The sequence below is a fragment of the Pagrus pagrus genome (assembly GCF_965226575.1).
Source record: "Pagrus pagrus genome assembly, chromosome: 22".
Taxonomy (NCBI): Eukaryota; Metazoa; Chordata; class Actinopteri; order Spariformes; family Sparidae; genus Pagrus; species Pagrus pagrus.
In genome coordinates, this window is record NC_140204.1 from 10728661 (window position 1) to 10752965 (window position 24305).

The following is a 24305-nucleotide window of genomic DNA, read 5'->3' on the forward strand; positions in this document are numbered from 1 at the left end:
CTTTATACTTTTTTCACATGAGCGGTAGGACTTCCCAAGATTGCAAACACACTTTAATGTGTAAAATTGGTGGAGTTACCCTTTAAGCGTTAAGCAAGAATCAAAGCCAATGTTTGGAAAACATCTGTATTAATCATTCAGTGAGAGGTTAACTGTAGATGCTTAATCAGGAAAACGACGCCACAACATTTTGAAATTCAAATGTTGCTAAATCCTGATTGGTGCATTGAAATATGACATCAGCTTCCAACAGAGACACACCCATTCAAAAATCAGTGAAAAGAGGACGGACAGATGCACAAAAATAAAAATTTCTCAGCGTAAAAGACTAAAAAACTTCTAACTTTGGCAGAAAATCTCGTGTTCTTGTAGGATCCTGCTGCTCAGATTAACAAGCTAACTGAAGTAATAGATTTTCAAGGCCTTTAAGTGGGGGATCTGTTTTCCACCACTGGTAAGACATTACTCCTGAGTGTCATAATCTATCTGAAAATAGACCATTTTACTGTATTTGTTGTTACAAGCTCAGGAGAAAACAGTAAATCAGAACGTCAACACACTTGAGAGGAAAAAGTTCCTAAAACAGGTTGATCTGCTTTAGAGACGAGTGGAATTCATTCAACTTTCCAGGCAGTTTTTCCCTCTTTAAAAAAAACCCGTCATTTTAAGACTCAATTAAACATTTCATGGCTTGTTAAGAACATCTTTTTTTTTTGCACTGTGGAGATCCTCCACCTCCAGGTTTATTACCACAGGCCAACAAATTGAGGACACAGAGGGAAGCTGGTTGAAAAAGTGTTATCTGGTCTCGTCCAGGCAAAGATCCCACTCTCCAGTTTGCTCCAATTATCCCTCGGTGGAATAGGAAAAATGGTTGAAGCTAATTGGCTGGAGTGGATCGTTCTCAGATGTGAACCAAAACTGATACAGATGGAAATATAAGGAAGAGATTCGAGGGTGGAGGGAGGGAAGACGCTTGATTGGAGAGGAGGAAACTTTCCCAGAGAAAGCCATAAAACTGATTGATGACTTCCCTCGAGGAATGTTTCCCCAGGTGTGCTTTGTGTGTGTGTGTGTGTGTGTGTGTGTTTGAGTGTGTGTATGTGCCTAGTAGTTACAGTGCAGTTAAGAAATGCTATCCTTGGACGCAGGACAAGTGCAATAAAGTAAATTGAGGGGTGAAATAGCACGTTTATGTGTCAATATTGCACTTTGGCAGCATCAACACAGGGTTGAGTGAGCTGAGCTGGAGGTGGAACTAAATTGGTAGCATTATCAAGAATGACTTAACTAAGAAAAAGACTAAGTGATAACAGAAATCAGCCCTAAAACTGATATAAGAAAATGTTTAACTGCTTAGCAAAACACTTCAGGTGGTCCTTGACAGGTGCTTCGCGCTGCCAAAGTTTGCACCCTGCAGCTACGAGTGTGCTGAGAGACTGAATCATAATAAATAAAATACCATGGAGGTGTAATTATGAAAGTCAACATTAAGCCACCGTGACAGAATAAGAGCAGATTTCACAATACATGAGCGTCTGTTTGATGGATTAGCTGTGCTTAAAATATTTAAGTGCTACAGTATGGCATTGTGCTTTGGTTTAATGATCAGATATGAACAGGAAGATGTTATATATATAAAAATTTGACTTATGTGCATCCACAGTCTTCATGCATTTCTCAGTTAAGCAAAAAAACACCACAGAAGCTCTAAAAAAAACGCTTAAATCCATTTGTGGTTGCATGAATGGGATGGTGTGCTATCCCCTGATTTAAAAAAATGGCTGTATAACATGTCATAATACCTAAACAACTGAATTGGTCGATTGTCAACGACTCCCAAAACGACTTATGACCATTTCTGAAATGTTATGTGTATGACCGTTTTGTCTTCATCATCCAGTGGATGAAACAGTTGCCATTTGGTCAGATTTAGGCACCAAACTACTTTGTTAGGTTTAAGAAAAGATCACGGTCAGGGTTAAAATTAGTACATTAGTTATACAACTTTAGGATTCGAGTTAACTGAAGTTACTTAAGGAAAGTTCAAATAAGTCAACATTGACTTTTTTTACACACGACATGAACGGTGGCCTCCATCCATCCCAACCTCTTTCCTCTGTAGACTTTGTCGCTCTTTATAAAACATCACATGACTTCCACCTTTGTTCCTGTCATTAAAAACCACCAAAAAAACAAACAATAAATGTAATTTTGGGTCATAATAAGCTACAAAGTTTTTAAAGACCTGAGATTGGCTAAATCAATTTTACTTAAATATATAGAGTGAGGCAAAGGGTAATAGTAAAGACAATAGGTGTACCTCAAGGATCAATGTTAAGCCCCCTACTATTTACTCTATATAATAATTATGAGTGATTTTTCACATCAGGGTAACTGGGTCGACTTTTATGTTTGCTGATGATACTGTTGTATACACTGTGCAGAATCAACTGAGTTAGCACATATTAATGTTAACTGCCATGGATAGGATTACACAGTTGACAGTAAATATGCAAGACAAATGGTATGTTTTTCTACCCTTTTCTTCCTAAATCTTATTCTTATCATGGGTTGAAGTTAATTTATTTAATTAGTTAAATATCTTGCAGATTGTCTAGTGACCCGTAAACATATTCCAGACTATGCAACACATTTGTGATGTTGTTATAGAACGACAAGGTCCATATAGGGAGCAGGCTGAGATGGTCAACAAAACATTGGAGTTTTCATTATTGTAATCATGACTTTAACAACATAATCTTAACCCAAACCATGATGTTCCACTAAACCTAACCAAGGCATCTTTGGCTTAATTCTGGATCCAAAACACAAATTAAAAACATTAAGATGCATCCAAAATATGCAATGATCGTTACATGTTGGGGGCAGTCATTTAATAACAAGGGTCCTTGTACAAACAAACCTAAGGGTAAAAAATGTATGCTGTGTATAAAACTGACTTCCACTCCATTACAATGCGTGACTTTGTTCACCATTACCAATTTTTTATTATGTGCTTGTTTAGTGCTGTTCTGATATTGTGTGTATATTTTAATTGTGATCTGCCAAAGGACTGGAGATTTATGTTTAATTGTACATTGTCCTAGAGAGAAAGAGCTGTTTTTCTTGAGGTGATGAGGTGCGACCGAAGTTATACCAACCACCCATTGTTGTCAAGCTGATGTTTCTTCTGAGCCTTTAGCGCAGCTGCATCTTCTGAAAAACAATTAGACCGAATACATTATCACAATTCACTGTGTGTTTTACTTTGGGACATCAAGGTTCAGAGGTTGTAAGATGATCCTCTATTAACGTGCTGATGTATCTCACATGTCCATATCAGGGATCGACCCCCCCTCCCCTCACGTCTCAGCAGATCTTCAAGGAGATCACGTTTCCTCCCCTCTGACCTTCTCCAGTGTATACAGCAGCAGTAAGAAGAGAAAGGAAATGACGGACAGATGAACTGTCCTCGACCATGCAACAGGCTTCTCCTATCAATTCTCATATAAGGTTTTGCAATAAGAACAAACAAAACTGCATTGATCTTACTCACAGAATGTCCTTCAGGTAACTATGATGATATGTTTTTATGATTTAGCGCATCAAGAGACATGTCAAGTAACCTTGACTGATGGCTTTGGCTCTAAGACCTGGTTGGCAAAAGGAGCAGAGTGGAAAATTATCCTGGTTGCCATGAATTCAGATGCAATGTTTTTGTTTCTCCAGGCTTCCCTCACTTTGTCTCTAAATGTGCTGACAGGTGCTGGATGGAGACCAGACTGTTGTTCTGCACCGAAGGAGAACTCACCAATGAACCGCAGGTTTACCTGCTGCGTTTAAGGATCAATAGTCAAGAGAAAACATCAGTCAAATGTTTTACCTTCTGCTTATGATGATATAAAAATAGGCTGTCCTCAAAGGTAGACGACAAATAGCTTAAAGAGAGCAGGCTTATGGCCAAAGGGTCTAAGATGCAGAGCAGGAACCTGTTTGTAGATGACATGAAAGTTCTTACAGATTAAGTAATAGCTCTAAAATCAAAGCAGTACTTAAGCTTTCACTCTTACTTGCTTTTCTGTTTGTAAACCTTAGATCGTAGATAACGGAGGCTGGCTATTTTAGTGTCACAACAAAATGTATTGTCTAAAATTACATCAATGTACGGAAACAGTAAACTTGGGAATACTGTGAGTTTATTATAAATTACCCCGAGCATCTTTTACTGCATTATAACCTTATTTTTCCTTTTAGACTGTATATATGGCCGCAGCCGAAACTGATATACAGTACCTTTTGCCAATATCTGCTGATAATATCGTCCAACTGATATCAGGCTCTGCTTTGTCCAATAAAAGATTAAAAAGGGCCTGTGTGATTGGATAAAAATATTGTGTTTGATCTTGTGGTGGAGTTTTGTCATCAGAAGAAATCATTGCAGAAGAGCGGCGCTGACGGATGTGGATTTTTTAACCTTTATTATGCAAGGTTGAGAAATAGACCACTAATGAAAAAACAATTAAGTGAGTTCTTACTCATTTCCTTTCTCTGACTGATCTCCAGCCAGATTGTGACTACAAAAATGAAGTTGGTTAAACTGCATCCTGCAACACACACAAATCAATCAACCTGCAGACAAAGAAGATTTAGTTTTCACTTTTCTTTATATATATTCATCGGAGCCCATCAAAATACAGTCATCTTATCCGTTTTATTTATTTTAATTGTTTTTATCTTACATTACTCTTGGGTATATGTATTTTTATTATTTTTACTTGTTTGATTTTATGTGCCTCATTGTAATCTTTTTTTTTTTTTTTTACGAATTATAAATAAATCCATATAATTTATGTCTTTAGTAGGAAACAAACTACATTTAGTTATACAACCTTGTCTTATAAAATGCTTACAAATTACTTTTGAAATGTTTGAATCCTGCTGAATAAATAAAGTTATTATTATTATTATGGGGAATGGGGAAATTGTACCTGTCCGCTCTAGTCTGCTTCTAAAAAACACAAGTCTGACTTTGTGAAGTTTTTCTTACAGGTGCTTAAACACCAGTTTTTATTCATTTAGTTACTTCAACCCAGATGTTTGTGTTTTCCCACTGGCCTCAGAAATATTATTGGACCCAAGCTGGTCTCCATGTGCGGCTCTGCAGGTACACAAAGATCTGAGTTAATTGAATCATATTTCAACATCATCCATCTAAACTGCTACAGATTTTGAATGCAGCACTACCGGCTGGTCCGTGCTTTGTTCTGCTCCTCAATGCCCTCCTGTGGTTGGACTTGGTGCTGCAGCTCTCACACACACGGTCATCTCCATCCACTGACCTCCACCTGATGGATAAAAATATTTGTGATTATCCTTTTTATAAGCTCCACATTTTTTTAAAGGAGAAGTTTTTAGAGAAATAAAACAGGAGTTTAGATGAAACAGACCTCCCACTCATGAAGGAACAAGCCCTTTTCCCTGGATCCTTGTTTGAAATGGGCTCTGCTTCCAAGTAACATGTTATATAAATCTGCAGGAGACAGTGCAACACATGCTGAGGTATTTTTCTTCTCACTGTGGGTATAAATGTATGTATAAAACACGTGAAATCAGTTCTGACGGTGTGTCTGCGGTCCTGGTGGAAGAGGAACGGTTGGAGCTGAATGTGGAGGAGGTGGTCCTCGACTCTGGGCAGGAAACGCGAGCTGGAGCCGTGCAGCTGGGAGTCTGTGAAACATCTGGAAAGAACGGACACATCCTTATCAGATTTAACTTCTGATCTCAGCATTTAATACATCAGTGATTTGGGTGAATTTATAATAACAGGAAAGTGGAGGGATTTGAACCGGCAGTGTGGGCCAGGAGGAAGTAGTTTTTAATATTGGTAAAATTAATCAGAGGAACCGCTGCAGACATGAAAGATGTAATGACTCACCCCTGGTGGTCTATGAAGGGGTATCTGGGGTAGGAATTCACATCAGAGGTCAGAGTGGCCACGCAGCTGTCTACAAACAGACGAAGAGGAGGATGATGACGGTCTACAGAGGCCTGGATGTTGACCGTGTCACTCGGGAAGAAAACAGATGACTTTCTCTCTCTGCTCCAGTCACCTGAGGAATGATGGGAATATTTTTAAACTTTTAAAGTCTCACTCGGGAAAATAACATTATTATCTGCCAGAGTACATAAGAGAAATTCACCTCTTTTAACCAGATGTAGTCAGGGAGTGAGCATGTTCTGGCAGGGTGAACTAGTAAAGAAGAGTTTCATTACCACTGACCACAATTTTATTTTTCTGCATTTCAGCAGAGAAGCTGGCCCTGTTAAACAGTGGTAATGAAGTATATTTTACCATTTTCATTTGGCTTTTTCTTAATAATTTCAACCAAAACCTGAAGTTACAAATAGATACAGGTTGTTAAAACGGTTGCAGTCGATACACTACTGTCCTCAGTGGTAGTTATGGTCCTGTTTGTCAGCCATTGCTTATTTTCTGTCACTTTTTCAGTAGTTTTTTCTTTTCTTTAAATCAACCAGACTGAAACCAGCTCACCTGTCATGAGCCTGAGGTGAAAGTCCAGGTCCAGGTGCGTTGATAGGGTGGAGATCAGGGGAGTCCAGGTTGGTTTCAGAGCCCTGCTACTCACTGTGTACCTCCTGCACGGTGGAGGGGATTCAAAACAGGCAACGTAAACGCTTGAGTAAACATTTCCAAGAGGAAAAATGAGTAATTAACAGTAAAAACTACCCGAAAATAAAGTTTCAATTCATGGCAAATGAATGACAGAAAGATGATAGTGTGGCCACTTTAGACTACAACAATTTATTATGTTTCTGTGACATCCTCTCTGTCTTGAATCAAACTCATCCAGAACTCTGCAGGGAGACTTTAAACCGAAACTGAACCAGGATCAAATATGACACCGGTCTCTCCTTCAGCTCACTGTCATTTGTGTATATGACCTCAGTCTGTTTCGTCTCCCACCATCACAATAAGATGAGCTCTCTTCAGGGCTGGAACAGGAAGATGAATGATTATAGCAAACACAAACTACTTCAGTGTGTATAAATACAACTAATCATTATTTTTCAGGCTGGAAACAAAAGGTGGCTTTGTTTTTTTCCCTTGGTTTTGTTTTTTACTCTCGTTTCTCCTCAACTCCTCTTTTCTTTTGAAGGTTTTGCATGTATTTCTCACTGCACATATTGTTTTATACTTGGGACGCAGTGATTTTTAAATTCTGGGCCACTGATGTTTAAAATTACAATTTGGCCAATAGCTGATACCAATACCAATGTTTTTGTGTTGTTGCTCATTATATTTTTGTTCCTTGTTGCCACGGAAACAGAGAAATTGATTAATTAATCATGTTTTCTCTTTAGCTGTGTCAAACATTTGTGTGTGCTGATCTATTTATTTGTCTTAACGGGTCTTTTCTTTGACTCTTCCTGCTCTTTTCTTTTTGAAGTTAATTGTTTTTTTTACTTCCCAATCATTGTCTCCTGCTTGTATTCTGTTTCTTGTTATTTATCTATTCTGTATTTTTACAATAAAAAAAGAAATCTGAGAGTCCGATAGCGGTTAACAAGCCGAATATCAGCCGATATATCGGTGCACCCCTTTTGTTTACAGCATAAACTGTTCTCTGTAAGCCACTTTGTACCAGCGATGCACATAAAGCCCTAGTTTTATGTTTGTAAATGCACCTTGTATATTCACACTGGACTGGAACAGCAGCTCCTTTCACTCTCAACATGTCTCCAGCCGATGGAGGAGGAGGAGAGTACAGCAGCAGGTTGTTGTACAGCACAGCATTCTGGGTGAACTACACACAACAGCATCATCAAAATAAAACCACTAGGTGGCAGCAGGAAGCCACAATAATCAACAAAACACTCACATCCTTTTCTTTTCATACAATAAAACTGACTTTACATTTTGATAATCAAGAGGCTCACCAACCGTCACTTTGCCCCCACAGTCAGTCAGGTGTGCTCTGATGATGTACTCCCCGTTTCCAGACACTTTGGCCGTGCAGAGATGCTCAGCAGCACCCACAGGTCCCAGCCTCAAGTCCTTGGGCTCCACAGGCTGCCCGGGGTCAAACAGATGAGCTTTCATCACAACCTCGATGCTGTCCTCATGACATTTCACCACAAAGGTTTTCACTGTGTGATCTCCAGCGTGGGAGTTTGGCCTTTTTGTCCGATCCAAGTTTCTTTCGAGAGCAGCTAACTCAGAGAATGAGAGAAAAAGAGGTTTGGTTTGGTAGGAGTAGCATCGAATTGTGTCTAGTTTAGACAGAATATAGAGAGAAAGTGTGAAGTAGGCAGAAATGAAAGGCATTGTAGTGTTGCTGCACTGAAAACCTCTTCACTGTGGCTGTCAAGAGGAACACACCTGAGACTGATCATCCCTCATTAGTGACCTGAAGCATCAGTGTAACAATCACACATTTACCGGCTCAGCGTTCCAACGCCTTCTTAAATTCAAGGACTTTCAAAACATAATTCCCTGCGATTCAAGGACCTAACAGAATCTTTATGAGCACTAGCAGGCTCACACTCGCTTACTGTGCTAATTTTCTGGTTCATATTTTTATTTCTAACAAATAGTTTCAATTTTTAACAAAATGAAAACAAAACATTCAAAAGTGTTATAAAAAAGTATTTTATTACCACAATAAAAACCTGTACATATTGCATTTAAAGACTGCAAACTGGGGTAAAAAATACCGATATGTACCATATAACCTTGGCATAGAAAGAGATGTAACAGCACTGATATAATACTAGAAAATCTTAACGCGTACTCATGTAAAGGCTCCATCCAAACAGCTGAGTGTTTATAAAGGTGCAACAGCATGTGAAGTAAAAGGCTCACACCCTTCATATAAAAACACCAGGAGGAATTTAGTGTTTAAGTCTATAAAGTCTTAACTCCCATCATAAAATCCAATAAAGGTTTTAACCAACTATGGCAGCAGAAAAAGTGTTGGCTGACTGTAGGACACAATACATTCATTCTTTGCAGTTTGCCTGCCAAAAGCTAAAAAACGGAGGTTATTTAATTGTCTTCTGCATTTCCCGTCTTATCTTCATAGCTCCCCGCCGTCGTGTCTTTTATCCTCCTTCTCCTCCTCTTGTCCTCCCTCCTTTTCTGTGCTTTCACTCTCTGCCTCCTTGGCCCCTCCTTTGGTTCCCAGGTCTCCTTTCCACACCTCCTCCATACATTCTGAGAGAGGGAGAAAAAAAACACACATTGGAGAGAAGGTTTGAGATGTGTGGTGTATTTTCAGCAGATCATTTTGGCTTTTTTATATGAAATTGTGGGGTTTTGTTCTCATTCCTTTCTTTTTCCAACTTGTGATTGGAGAAGTGCTCTTTTAGAAAGCTGCTCAACACAAAGTTTATGAAAAATGACACAGATGATGAATCTTCAAGGCAGATAAAGGTTTGCACGTCTCAACTGACTAAACTTCTTTATTAAAAGTTCAAGAATGCATCACTGGAATGACGGAGGAGACTTTCACTAAATGTGTTCCCAAGCTGAAGAGAGTTAAAACCATTCAAAGCAACATTAGACCACAGGTGTACCTTGCTCTGTTGGCCTGAGAACGTGCTTCTGACAGAGGAAGTTCTCCAGCCTCTTGTCCTGATGATGGAAGTACCAGTCCTCCACAACCTCCTCATACTGCTCCAGCATCGTCTCACACTGAACAACACACACACACACACACACACGCACATTCATGTGGTCAGAAGTAAGTTCGTTACTATAAACATCTTTATTGTCAAGTGGTGTTAAAAAGGTGTTTTTATTGTTTCTAATACAGCTTGTTGATACGTAGTATAATCTGTTTTTGACTCACTTATAACTTATGTTGAAGTATTCATTTTATCTACATGAGGCACACACACACACACTCTCCTTACCTGTTTTTTCATGTCGGACACCTCCACAGAGGGTTCGTCCCACAGCTCATACGGCATACCCAGGTCCACTTTAACTCCTTTGTGAACCAGGTTCTTCAGGGTCGTCATGGTCTGACTTGCACCCTGCAACACGCACAAAGCAGCCAGCTGTTAGTTTGCCACACAAATTAGTTTTGACGGCGATTAAATCTACGAGAATCCATGGAAGACCTTTAAAAAGCACACAGATAAACTTCACCTTGGCGTATCGGAGGCTGCCAGGCCTCTCTGCGTGGACACTATACTGCAGGATGCGCTCACATATGTTGTCTACCGCCTCAGTCAGCCGAGTTTCCCTGTGAGCAGAAAACAGCTGCATAAAAATCAACATTATATTATATTTATTTATATTATATATATAATATTTTTTTTATATATAAATAACTGTATTTTATTTAACATCTATCAAATTTGTATTCAAATTGCAAACTTTTGGGGTTTGTTATACAACCTTGTTTTGTTTTGCATCTTAATTACACCTATTTATCCATCAGATTATTTCCCTGACAGTTTTCATAATTGTATTGCCTTTCTTTCAAAGTACAGATATCTTTGTTGTTGTTGTTGTTTTGATTTTTAAAGGGGCACTATGTAGTGTTGGAGAAGAAATTCAAATACAGATTTTTACATTTAATACAAACTCAGAAATATTTATTTTTTCCATAACTAAATAAACAAGCTGTCCTCAGAGGAAAATAAGCTCCCCAGAACTTTCAAGCTTTTTTAAGAATACAGAGCATGATTTATTATAGATTAACATAAAGCTCAGTTTATCACATGGTATCTTGTCTTCATACTGAGTGACATCCTCCCCAGTGAACTTACGAGGTGTTGTATTTGATCTTTCTCCTCCTCTTGCCAGTGTCCAGCACCTCTCCCACCTCCAGCACCTCCTTGGAGCGGCCAGTTTTCTCCAGAGCATCCTGCAGCTCTATTGTCAGAAACTTACACACTGACAGACAGGAAGAGAAACTTATATATACATATATACACACATATAGGTGTGTATATATACATAATATTTGTCAGAGGTTAGGCAGACGCCCGAGGACACATAAGTATGTAAACACACGTCACAGTGCTGTTACAAAGTCGCATATAGCATCACAACAGCTAGCAAGCGTCACTTCTTCGTCCTACCTTCGCATTTGTTCGGCAGTCTGTCGTCTTCGTTTGCTGTGACAAGACTGCAGACACACAACAAGACAAGTGCACAAAGTTTCATGGCAACAGTGTGTTGTTAAAGCTGCAGGCGGAGAAAGAGTTGAACATCAGAGCAGCCACATCGGCAACTCAGATGGCAACTTACAACTGCGCATGCGTAGTGCGTCGCTTCACAGACATGCGCAGCAGATGCCTGATAACTGGATTTCAGGGAAGATTGTCGACAGAAGAAAACTCATCAGTACTTATAAGAAAAGTTATATGTATTAGTCAATATTTCACATTAAACATGATTCTTCTTGTTTGAGTTTTAGTTTTAGGATTGCTGAACAATTTCCTCAACATGTTTGTTGTTATTTTTGTGACCTAAGTGACCTGTGAGTATCATTTGTTTGTTAACCAACTTGTTTTTGACTAATATTACGCAGAAAAATTAGCATTTTCGACACAGTTACTGGGTTTAAAGTTAATTAAGAAAGACCATATAGCCATAAGGAAGAATGTCTTACTTACTAGCTAACTCAATGTAATGTTAGTTGGTTAATGATGCTAAATTACTGTTTTAAAAAGTATAAAACTACAGCTATCTATTACTTATAGGTAGTATGTATCCACAGGGGAAAATAAGCACACAAACAGTCCATATTTTCAGTTTGTTTGGCAAAGACGTACCACCTAAAATGTGTTTTTTTAATTACACAAAGGTTTGATTAAGGAAGCTGCAGTATTTTATTTAAAGTAGGGTATAAAGAAATCATATTTTATTACCTCATTTACTTAATCAAAACTACTTGAATTTTTATGATAATCTGAAGGATTATATGCTCCTTCACGGGCCGATAACATTGTCCTGCTTCTTAAACTAAAGTAACTTTTTAAGGACCCTCTTGGAAGATCTGGAAAATGCATCGTTACAAAGCTGGAAACGGGCTGATTAAACTGTTAAACATTAAACATTAAACTGTAACTTTTTAGAGATACATAATTCTCACAGGACAGCACCACCACAAACACACGATCATTTTATAGAATATGATGTGTTGTTGTAGATTAAACTACCCAACAGTGTAAAAAGTAGAAAATTAGTCAACATCAACAGCAGTGAAATGTGACATACACATGAATGCAGCTGTAATATTAATCCAAAAACATCAAATATACACTGACAGGGAACATTTAACAACAAAATGAGTTTACTTTTTCATACATGGGGGGTAAAGTTATCATAATACTGTTATTTTATTCAAGAAAGGTTTTAAAGTCAGGACCTTTACCTGGAGTGGACTATTTTCAAACCAGTAAATTCATCCTGCACCTCATTTATCAACAAAACAAAACAAAATACTAGAAATATTCCCATATTCCCACATATTTCATCAGCTTTGAGTTCAGGTTGATCACACAGGGATGGGGGGAGGGCGGGCGATCACCTTGATATTTGGCAGTGAGGTGGTTAAAATAGAAGGCGCTTGCCTCTTGGTTTCTCGGGTGTCAGGGGCAACACACCACACAGCAACAGATACTCCGGGAGACTGCTGCTGACGAGAAGATAGAGAGGAGAGAGGGGGAAGAGGAGAAGACGGCAAAAAAGATAAGACAGAAAACGAGAAGAGAGGGAGTCATAGGCCATGTTAATATGAGGACAGAAAGGAAAGAAGAAGGAGAGAGAGAAGAAGACAGAGGAGCACGAGCAGGAGTGAGTGACACACACACACGCACACACACACACACACACACACACTGGTAGAAAACACATTTGTTTACGTTCTCCAGCAGGAGAACAGTTTGCACGCTGCAGGCGTCAGAGGATAACGTGTCTGAAACTCAAGAATAACTGCAGTAACTGTAGTATTTGACTGGCGCGAGGCTCCCACAGCTATAATTGTGTGTTATGTCACTTAGCGAGGTGACTGTCTGTCTATTGTCTGTGTGGAGGGAGATAAAGTTACACAGGCACCAGGCTCCAGCTGTGACACCCTGCGCCGTGTGTGTCACGGCTCAATGCACATGGACACACACACACTCGTGCATCAACCTTGGAGGCTGTTACGTATACACACATATGATACTCGGTCTTAAGAGATGGTGTGAGGGAGCTGGGAGCGCTCACATGAAGCTGTGCTTTAATGCCGCAGCGTCAGTTTTCTTTTTTGCATTTCATCCCCGGCAGTTTGTCTGAAATCATCTCATTTCTTCCCGACAGGTCCGACGAAACAGATCTCTAAGATGACTTAAGCAGCCGCTGGAGATGAGTCACACGCTCCTGACAGCTTCAGAGGACAGAAGAAGAAAGTGTCAGTCAGCTTTTAAGAAGAATAAGAGGAAAAGAGGTGGCGAATGCCAACTGTTGGTCACAACAGATTGTGTCTGATTGTCGCTGGAAGATTTGGATTCCCTAAATGACCAAAGGAGGACATGGTCGTGGATCCACTGCCTGAACTGAAGAAATAGTTTCATCTTAGGACAGCAAGTGGATAAACTTCTAGTCTGACGCTAAGGTAAAAGGATCTACCTGCAGTTGATAGTGATAACACTGATAACAACGACATAAAACTCACATAATCTAATTAATAATGACTAATATTTCATGAAGTCCTTTAGCTAAGCTCACTAATGATACAATCTGTAGTCACAATACAAAGTTCAACCCGTTCAAATCAGGGAAAAGAAACACTATCACTCAAACTGATGACAGCTCTTTTAATACACAGACTAACAATAGACAGTGATAAACATTATGATGTATAAAAATAATCATAATAATAGTAATAATAGTAATAATAATAATAATAATAATAATAATAGTAAATAAGTGTATAATGTTTTCTGATGCTGTCAGAGGATGTTTATATCAGTAATGTGTGTAGATGCTGTAGTAAAACTTGTATTATATAGCTCATATTTTCAGATAGAATTAAAGTGTAAATAATGTGTCATTATTAAAGAAATAAGCTAATTTTGTGTTTATTTTTGATTTTGTATTAAATCAGACATTATTTAACAAATTGCCTTGAAGTGCATTCAAGCTTCTCAGATTAGTGTTTTGTGCACACAAACTGTGAAACTGGCTGGAAGAAGCATGGAAAGAAAAAAAGTCTATTGAAAAATGTAATACATGCACAGTAGCAGTCAAAAGTAGAAGCGATAAACAAGGTTAGACAGGTAAAAATTATAAATTAAGGGATTTCAAATGCACAATATGTAATTTCTGCTGCTAGGAGTCTTTATCAAAACCAAACAACAAAGACGTTAGCAGAGTGTTGTGTGTGGAGGGCACAGCGTGGGTCATTATTGCTGCAATCATTAAATTATGGATTGAAAAATGAGTGTTGCTGATAGTTGTCGACACCGACCTGCGAGGTGTCTGTAAACCCAAGCAAGGTTTCTCCTCAGCGAGGCCCCTGAGCTGACCCTGCCATGGACACACACACACACACACACACACACACACACACACACATACACACTTGCACACGCTGCACCTGGCATACTCTCCCCTCACACACACCAGTCAATGTTCACACACACACATGCTGCTGAGCCCAGCAGGTCATATCACTGATGGCTAAAACGATACTATTACCTTACTGCTGTCCTCACCATGTCCTCTCAACACCAACACACACACACACACACACACACACACACACACACACATACACACACACACACACACATTGACCCTGCTAGGCAACACACTTGAGTAAAAAAGATAATGAAAAAAGTGGTAAATTGTCTAGTACTGAAATGCTTCTTATATTTCCCTGTAAATATCAACAGCTGTTGTAAACAAAAACAAAATAACGTTTCTGTCGTATTTGCAGGTGCATCAAATTTATGTGAGTTCAGTTTAATCGGATGATTAAAGCTGATCCCGGTAAACTGTTGCAGGTTTGGTTCAGGATGTCACATCTCGCACAGATAAGCTGCACTTTACCCAAAAAAGCCATTTTATTTAAAAGCTAGATTACATGTTTTACTTGTGTGTTTTGTGTATGAGTCACTGTTGATCTGCTCATAAGTCAGGCTTAAAACATGTGACAGACCAGATTGTAACAGCTTACTCTACTGTTTGATTAACTATGCAAACACAGATATTCAGTGTTAAAATGTTGACAGTGTGCACTTGAATTATGGGTCACGTCGACAAAGGGAGTTGCGTAGCTCGCTGTGTTTACCGCAGAACAACAGTCCTTTTTTGTGTCGCACAGAATTATTGTGACCTTTGGCCATGACCATGAAATATACTTGTATCTGTCAGAGGAGGTTCAACATACAATTTTCTGGTCACAAATGTTTTTCTGCGGTCCACTCATTAATCTTAACTGAAAGTCGACTGCCAGGGGCTGATGTTTGAGAACCAATCACAGTTTACCGCTGCGCCACAAACAATTTAATTTTCTTTTTTCATTATGCTATGTCAACGTTTATACATCTCATTCATCTAAAATGCATATTTTGATTAACACTTTGACTGTCGTTCAGTTGGAGACAGAATAAAGACAATGACAGCTTGAGTTTAGCCAGAACTAGCTAGCACTTAGCCCGACTGGTGTTTGGATGTTGCTTTTGGCCAGATTTGGTTTATCAATGACACAAGAAAAGTAATATAGTACATAAAATAAGCACAGCAGAGACGTTAAATCGGTCGGCCCACCATGTTTAACTGCATACAATATCTTTAGTTATATACTTCAGGGTTTGACCTGTATCTATTTTTGTTCTAAAGCTATTTATAAACATGCTTCAGCATCAATTATATCTTTCGACAACAATTTTATTATCACAGGACATTACAGTCATTTGTTGTACACCATAACATTTAAATAAAGTGACACTGTAATTAACCACATTAGGTACTAAAGGTGCAATATGTAAAAATTGGCCAACTGACAAATTCATACTCGAAAAAACAGGGGCAGTGTATCACCTGCGTAACCACTAACTGCTTCTGACTGTAGCTGGTGTTAGCCTGTTAGCTCATTTAGCCATGCAGCTAGCGCTCCCATTACCTGACACTGACACATATGTTTTTATAACTATAGTCCCATAATTATGCTCATGAACATTTCTAAAGTCATCTGTCCCTTTTCTCTCTTTCTTTCCTCCTCTCCTGAAGGCTCTCCTCTGCGGCCACGATGCCTGAACGGATAATCAACTTCCAGGGTCAAAGCTTTCACAAGCTGAGGCGGGCCTGCTTGCGTCGAGGTGCGCTCTTCAAGGATCCCCTGTTCCCCCCTGCAGCCCAGTCGCTCTTCTACAAGAGGGAGCCTCCGCCGGGACTGACCTGGAAGAGACCAAGGGTGAGTGATATTAAACAGATTAATAACGTCTTGTTCTTACTTCTCTGCATAGCCACATTTCCCTTAGTTCAAACCAGACAACAACAAAGAGTTAACCTGGAGTGGCCCGGCTCAGCACGTTACATTTCCATTAGATTGGGTTAATTAAAGCGCTTTCTATTATAGGAGGCAGTGAAAGCTGAGCCCTCGTGCAGCAAGTGGGGCGTGCTGCTGATGGACCGCTCCATTAGTGTGTTTATGTGTGTGTGTGTGTACAGTGTGGAAAAAGCAACAGCCAATTTAAATAGTCCAGGTGTTTTTAGCACAGTGTGGAGATGGGTGTAGCTGTGTATAAGTATATGTGTTTATTTTGGCTAAAGCAAGCTACGTGGCTCTTAATAGCAGTAGTGGAATGGGAGGTTAAAGTCAAGGTTAATTTATTTGTTGTCGGGTGTCTGTCGCCAAAATCTATGGAGATTTAACAGTAGGACTTGTCAGGAAATCATTTTTTCTTTTTATATGTTTTCATATTTCAGTGTTTTTGTTTTAATGTACATATAATACAGAAAACACTTGAACAAAGTGACTAAGACAAAGTATACACTTTTACCCAAAATGCTTTTATACATTCAATGAATGAAAAAGGAGCAGGGAGAAGAAAAACTTTTATTATTGCTTATTACTGTACATACAGAGTGCTCTACCTTATTTGTTTTTTTCTTTTCACAGATCATATAAGAATCCAACAGTAAATGGTTCATAATGTCCCGATTATTTTTCTTTAAATATTATTTTAAATTGAATAATGTTTGAGCAGCATTTTATGTTATTGTGCAGAGAATTCCAGTTTCACTCCATATACTGAAATACAATTTGATTTAATGTTAGTACGTACAGTCGTAGTGATCTTAATATAAACAATCTCTGTAGATTTTCAGGGAATAGTCTATTTCTGTATGCATGACTAATAATGTTTTCAAATCAACATCAAGTCTTTCTTCATCAACAGTTTGTTGGTATGTTCTCTTACATCCACCTGTTGTAACGTCTTACTGCTCCTTTACCCACACCTCTTTTTTAAACTGTCCTGACACGTGTAAAGAAAGTCAAGAATAAATATTTTATTTTATTAGAAATGCACAATGAAGACTACAAAAGGAGTCACAATGAGCATTTTTGTCACAAGAGATTGAAGCTTTTTTCTGTGTGTTTCGTTTCGAATTTCCTGGTAATTCTTTTTCAATTTTGGAAACGTCTTACACTGTAAAATCTGTCAAAGGGACTTGACTATTAAAAGTCAGGGAAACATTACCTCAAAATTACCTCAAAAATAAAAGTATTGTAGACTAGTAATTTCAATAAAGTCTACTTTACTTTACTACTGACTTTTTAAAAAAAGTTTAAAGTAAAGTCAACCTAAAAGCTTTTTCCCCAAATGCAGGAACCCATGTAAATCTTGGGTTTTGCATTGTTCTCCAAGTTAAATCTAACACTTTTTAAGACCTTTAATGCAGGTAAAATTACTTTTAAATGCCTTTTCAACAGTCGACTCAAATAAATGACAGAAAACCAGAAGAGACAGTAAGTCCGACAATTATTTAGTAAGTACGTGCTATAGTTCCAAATATAGCTCAGGTTTTTGTCAGCAGTTACCAGTACGTTTAAAAAAATGTGACATAGCCATGACATGGATAAGTTACTGTGAACTGCATGCAGGAAGAGATGTGGAAAATATTGAAAACCTTTGCAGAGTAAATCAAATCACTGCTTTTAAAGACTTTCAAGACCTCCAGCACGCTGTCCTCCAATTAAACATGCAGACACGTCTGTGTGTTATGATCAGCAGTTCATGGAGGAACAAACCGTCAGCGCTGTTAATGTGAATCCCTGCTGGCTGTTAATTCGCTGAGTCAGTGCTGAAAAAAAGGGGTGAATGGTATTGTGTTCCTAATGCTCCACTCAGGTATTTTAAGCGTGTCAACAGGGAGCTGGATGATAGAGTGACATCTGTCGCCTCTCTCTGCTGACACACACTCACACACACACACACACACACTACATCCACTCACTCTGTAACGTCCCTTTCACCGTCCACTTCCTAATCTAGGCGTCCTCGTACTTGTTATGAACTTGATATCATCTCGAGGAAGGTTCACAACTTGCCTTGAGTTACACTTAAAGAGGTTGTGACCACTGAGTGTGAGTGTGTGTGTGTGTGTGTGTGTGTGTGTCCAGCAGCACTTCTACTGTTACCTGACCCTGTCCAAACTGAGATCAACAGGTCCACACAGACAGGATCTGTCTCCTCAGCAGTGCTGACACTCTGACTGAATCAGCTCACTGGCCTCATAAAACACTGACACTACTAACTGCTGCTATCGTAAATCAGAGTTTATTTTAGGCTTCTGTATAATCTTTATCTTTATATTAAGAATGGATTAAAAGGGTTAACTCGTAGTGATAGGGCTTTAGTTTGGAGTGAGATTTGGTTTCAGTGAAGTCAACGCGTTTAATGAGTAGATATTACTCATCGCAGGGTTCGATGTCAACATCCCTCGACCCCGAGGAATTCTGTTTTAAAAGTTCAGCACACACATTTACAATTGAAAGTGTTGAAAGATGAAAAGCCAAGTCAATAATCATGGTCAATAATGAAAAAGTATGGTTGATGAGCAAATCAGGAGACCATATTAGACCAGGTAACGGGGAACTCCCCCCCATAAACTGTTATTTCAGTAGGGTTGGCCCGACTGAAGGAGAAAAACACATTGAAGATCCAGCCAGTAGATCCAAGACGGTAGATCCAGCAGGATAACAACCAAACTAGATTTCATTAAACTAAAAACCGAGCCTAGAAAAAGCTGACTCCCCTCAGCATTTTAGCATCGTTCAGCTCACTGTTTTGTTTTTCTGACCTGCAGCTTTTACCTGTGTTTGTGTTTACTCTCACCACTTTTTCCAGTTTCATGCAGCAGCAGACAGATTGACTGTTCTGCATATAGTTTTCGAACAAATAATAAATATAGTACACTTCTCATCAACCAAATCAGCTTCAGGCTTAAATTAACAGCTTCCCGTTAGTCCAGACTGTTTTCTCGTTCAAGCCCTTCCCTCCCATTCCACGTACAGAAATGGGTACAGATAATTTAGTCGGCTGAACAGATTCAAATAATTGTGCACTTGTTCATCCCTATTAAAGACCTGCTGTACGTTGCCTGCCCAGCAACAAAGGGCAGACGGACAAAGTTAGAGACTAGCGTAGCGTTTAGCAGCTAAAGAAACGAAAGAGATTTCATTCAGAAGTGGGCGGAGGGAAATATTGGACTTAATATTTGTCAGAAAATCAACTAATGCAGGTTTAATGTCTCTTTCTTCTGATCGAACTCCAGGAGATATGTAAGGACCCCCGTCTGTTTGTCGATGGCATCAGCACTCGTGACTTGCACCAAGGCAGTCTGGGTAACTGCTGGATGGTGGCAGCCATCTCCTGCTTAGCATCTGAGCCGTCTCTGTGGAAGAAGGTGGTGTATTTTTGTTTCCTTTCCCTTCTTCCTCCTTGCCAACCGTCGTCCTCTCTGTATTGACATCTCCTCTCCTCCTCCCAGGTGATCCCCGACCACATGGAGCAGGAGTGGAATCCAAAGCGTCTTGACCTGTACGCGGGAATCTTTCATTTCCGGTTCTGGCGACTTGGCCGATGGATGGATGTCGTTGTGGACGACCGCCTGCCGGTCAGCAGGGACGGAGTGCTGCTCTTCTGCCGCTCAGCTACACCTCGTGAGTTTTGGAGCGCCCTCTTGGAGAAGGCCTACGCCAAGTAAGAGCTCCGTGGTCTTATAGGAAGCAGGAATTACATCCACTTGAAAAACAAACACCTGTCGAAAAGTGAAAAGAGCGGAAAAACCATTAATCACTCAGTTGATCTATCTGATTCTCTCCAGGCTGAACGGCTGCTATGAGGCCCTGGAGGGAGGAAACACCACAGAGGCACTGATCGACTTCACTGGTGGGGTTTCGGAGCCCCTCAGCCTGGATCGTGAGGCCCTCAGCCTGCACGGCGACCAGAGGAGGGCGTTCTTCCAAACACTCGCCAAGGCACATGAGCGCAAAGCCCTCATCACCTGCTCCATACGGGTAAAGCCTTGTTTTTCGGAGTATCTTCAATCAAAAGCGATGCGTAATATGTTAGAAGAGTTCAGTATGTTTGTCATTTCTCAGCCAGCGGAGGGGGAGACAGTGGAGTCGGTAATGGACTGCGGTCTGGTGCGAGGACACGCCTACGGGATCACAGCGGTGAGGAAGGTGAGGCCCGGGGAGAAGCTGCTGCAGACAGGCGGGGTGGCCCGACTCTTCATGGTGCGCATGAGGAACCCGTGGGGGACCACAGACTGGACGGGTGCCTGGAGTCAGGGGTGAGGGTGCTCTGAACTCTGCACCGGCTTCGTCTGCCACATGTGTGACTGCTTAGTACATCATACATTTTGCAGGAGCTGTGGGAACGAAGCCTCTGCTGACATTTAACAGTGTCAGTGTGTTTTACAACATTTTATAGTGCCACTGCAACTTTTCTGGACAATTTCTGACATTTTACAATAGTTTTGGAGTTGCTTTACGAGGGGACATCTGTCGTTTACATTATGAAAGTCTGAGAAACTCTGAAAATGGCCAAAATGGACCTATAAAGGTTTCCAGAAGTTGAAACACTACTTGTATATTTCACATGTCATTTCCAGTGTGTTGAACCTTGCAGCTCTGCATTTTTTTTTTTCTGCTGCCGTTGACATTGTTGCGCTTGCACGCCCCCTGCAGGTCGCAGCAGTGGCAGCAGACGAGTCGGGCAGAGAGGGAGAAGATGGGCCTCGTCGTTCGAGACGTTGGGGAGTTTTGGTAGATAATGATCTTTTTTCATCCTTTATTATTTGTTTGAATCGACAACACCTTCCGTAAAGTAGCTGTTAGTGTTCCTGGATGGATATTTGAGCAGTTTCAATTGAATAAGTTAAAAGCAGCATGATCTACACATTCTGTTGGTGACCTCATGTTTCTTTAATTCCTCAGGATGGATTTCGAGGATTTCTGTCGCTACTTCACAGATGTGGTGGTGTGCCGGCTGGTGGAGCAGGCTCTGCTGTGGCCGAGCTCTCACTGGAGGGAGGTGCGCCACTATGGGGAGTGGGCTCCAGCTCCAACCTCTCCGGAAATACCTCCACCCGCTGTCCTCCACAGCAACCACGCGCTGAGCTTGGCGAGGAACAACGCCAAAGCCGGAGGGACCAAGCAGCGAGGTCACCGGAAGGAGGCCAGGCTTGGGGAGAGTCAGCAAACAGGAAATAAAGGAGGAAGGTGTGAGCGAGATAAGGCTGTGAAAAAAGCGACAAAGGAGGATGATGGTGGGGAGGTGGAGGAATGGGAGGCACAGATGGACAAGAGGAGTCGATGTGGAGGATGCATCAACCACAGAGACACTTTCCTGCACAATCCACAGGTAAAACTATTGTGGAAACGTAAGTGTTTTAATGAGTGCAAGAAAGCTAACAAGATATCTTCTTAGTTCATGTTTGAGCTGAGAGGCAAAGAGGAGGAGGTGCTGATCTGTCTGCAGCAGGAGGACAGGAGGATACGGAGGAAAGATGGAGGCGGAGAGAACCTGCCTATAGGCTTCGAGGTGCTGAAGGTGAGAAGTTCAAATGTTAGCAACACATCTTTTATCAATTTGAATATATAAAAATATAAATAACTTCCTTCCTGCCACCTCATCCTGGTCCAGGTGGAGGTGAACCGCTGCAGCCGGGTGCAGTGTGTGGTGGAGCAGGCTGCCAGCTCCGTCTACATGGACTCCCGCAGTGTGACGCTGAAGGGGACGCTGGCTCTGGGTCGCTACGTCGTGTTGCCCACCACCTTTCTGCCAGGCGCCACAGGACGCTTCCTCCTTCGCTTCTTCTCCCACTCCCACGTCCGACTAAGGTGTGTTTTTCTCAAATTTAACACAATCTCTTCCTCTTTATTCCAATCTTCTGTAGACTCGTTTAGTTTAATCTTTCTTTTTTTTGCACAGGGAACTGAGGGATGATTTGCCGTCCCCCTCTCTGTTCCAGTGTTTTCTACCTCAACCCTCTATTGTGACCACAGTCCACCTTCGCAGAGCGTCAGGACTCAGCCCTCCCAAACAGACAGGTGGCTTAAAGCACAACACCACATCCCCCTTAGTTTTAAAGACAGAAGAGGGCAGAACAAGTGAGAAAACACACCTGGGGACACACGCTTGTTGCTTCCTTAGCAATGAACCAGAGCTAAACAGTATTTCACATGTTTTCCCTGTGTAAATGTTATTCTGAAATGTATCTACAGCCATCAGATAAATGCAGATGGTTAAAAAGTACGTTATATCGCTCTGAAAGTACCTCAAAATGCCCTTTAGTACAGTAGTTGAGTACAAGTTACAGCTTTTTGTTTTGTTTCTTCTTTACACCTTCTTGTGTTGTGTGTTGCGGCCCACAGCTCCAGATGTTTACGCCATAGTGCACTGTGAGAACGACACCATAAGGACGCGAGTATTCAAGGCGGAGGGAAACCCTGAGTTCAATCTCAGAGCCATCTTCTACAGGAGATCCCCCGACACACACATCTCTATAGAGGTTTGACCCATTCATATCTCCTCTGTAACACATGTTCACTCACAGTATGCTCACACAGTCGGTCTACCTCTTGTTGTGTGCAGGTATGGAGCAGAGGTCTGCTGTGGGACTCGGTGCTCGGCGAGGCTCGTCTCCAGACGGCAGAGTCCGAGAGGAGTCGGAGCCACGTGATAGATCTACAAGGCCGATCCCGTTCAGGATGCCGACGGTGCATCTACATTGAGACGTCCTCCAGCGCCTGTCTCACAGACTTGTGACACGTGACTCGTCCTCTCAGGTGGACGCTGATGAGCAAACAGTTTGGTTGACGGTTCCTAAAAATACAAACAACACTGGTGCTACATTCACAAATTTACTAAAACTTTGTTGTCTCAGTGCAGTGACAGTTTAGAGTAAAGTTTTTTTTATTTATTTATAAGATGCTCTGTCTGCTGGTCAGATATGCAGGCGAGGCGACTTCAGCAGTCTATTAAAAAACCCTGAAACTGCTGCCAAATTAAGTGTTTTGTGTGTCATATATATACTGTATGTGTGTTTTGTTGCTGTTGTTTAACCAGTTATTGAATTAACATTTTTTAAATTTCATCAATTAACACATTTTATTTTATATATACATTATTTATATGGTGAATATGCATTTGTGTTTTGAAAACATTTTAATATTATTAAATAATTAACATTGCTCAACTGTTTTGATTCTCATTATTACAGCTAAATATCACACTTGTCATTTTCAGGTTCATGTTTTTAATTTCGGATTCCACAATAAATTGTTTACCTGTTTTTAAAGGTGTAATATGTAAGAATTTTAGTTTATAATGTTTAAAAATAAACTAAAATTATCATCAGAATGTGAAGAAATAACAGTTTTGACATTATTTTAAAGACGTCTATGTACTGTGTGTACAGGGGTACCTCTTGAAGTTAGCATGCTAACTAGCTAGCCCCTTGTGACATTGTACCTCAAGAGGTGATTTTCCAATACTAAACAGCACCAAAAATCCTCCGGGGCTCTGAGCTCACAGTCCTGGTGAATCAGCTAATACGTCTGCTAGCTGCGCGGTTAACTGAGCTTACTAGCTAACAGCAGCTACATTTAGCAGCTGTTAGTGGTTTTCCCTGGTGATACGCTGCCCCTGTTTTTTAAATTTGACAGGTGGCTAATTCTTACATACTGCACCTTTAATGCACAGAACGCTGCATTGTAGTGTCTGTCTCTTTAAGGACCTGGTCTGAGCAGGCACCG

General features: G+C 40.5%; 3 protein-coding genes across 4 annotated transcripts; 1 reads left to right on the forward strand and 2 right to left on the reverse strand.

Moving 5' to 3' along the window:
• Window positions 1-5039: 5039 nt before the first annotated feature.
• LOC311251521 (zona pellucida sperm-binding protein 3-like) lies at window positions 5040-8407 on the reverse strand. The gene is made up of 8 exons (XM_084343982.1): window positions 7967-8407; window positions 7711-7829; window positions 6557-6660; window positions 5939-6113; window positions 5624-5741; window positions 5451-5533; window positions 5248-5348; window positions 5040-5161 (listed from the first exon to the last, which is right to left on the reverse strand). The coding sequence occupies exons 1-8, from the start codon at window positions 8348-8350 to the stop codon at window positions 5088-5090; spliced, it is 1158 nt and encodes a 385-aa protein (XP_084200108.1). The 5' UTR covers window positions 8351-8407; the 3' UTR covers window positions 5040-5087.
• A 251-nt stretch (window positions 8408-8658) lies between these two features.
• cnpy4 (canopy FGF signaling regulator 4) lies at window positions 8659-11288 on the reverse strand. The gene is made up of 6 exons (XM_084343975.1): window positions 11119-11288; window positions 10804-10930; window positions 10178-10274; window positions 9940-10062; window positions 9601-9718; window positions 8659-9238 (listed from the first exon to the last, which is right to left on the reverse strand). Exons 1-6 carry the CDS (start codon window positions 11201-11203, stop codon window positions 9102-9104), a joined length of 687 nt encoding a protein of 228 aa, XP_084200101.1. The 5' UTR covers window positions 11204-11288; the 3' UTR covers window positions 8659-9101.
• A 1368-nt stretch (window positions 11289-12656) lies between these two features.
• On the forward strand, window positions 12657-23644 carry LOC311251535 (calpain-5). 2 transcript variants are annotated; one of them, XM_084344006.1, is made up of 14 exons: window positions 12657-12838; window positions 13346-13640; window positions 16262-16445; window positions 19814-19945; window positions 20030-20241; window positions 20366-20558; window positions 20643-20836; window positions 21234-21311; window positions 21483-21909; window positions 21976-22098; window positions 22192-22388; window positions 22480-22658; window positions 22923-23059; window positions 23143-23644. In XM_084344006.1, exons 3-14 carry the CDS (start codon window positions 16281-16283, stop codon window positions 23314-23316), a joined length of 2211 nt encoding a protein of 736 aa, XP_084200132.1. In that variant the 5' UTR covers window positions 12657-12838; window positions 13346-13640; window positions 16262-16280; the 3' UTR covers window positions 23317-23644. The 2 variants fall into 2 exon arrangements, with proteins under 2 accessions (XP_084200132.1, XP_084200133.1); XM_084344007.1 differs by having other exon boundaries at window positions 22480-22598.
• Window positions 23645-24305: the final 661 nt, after the last annotated feature.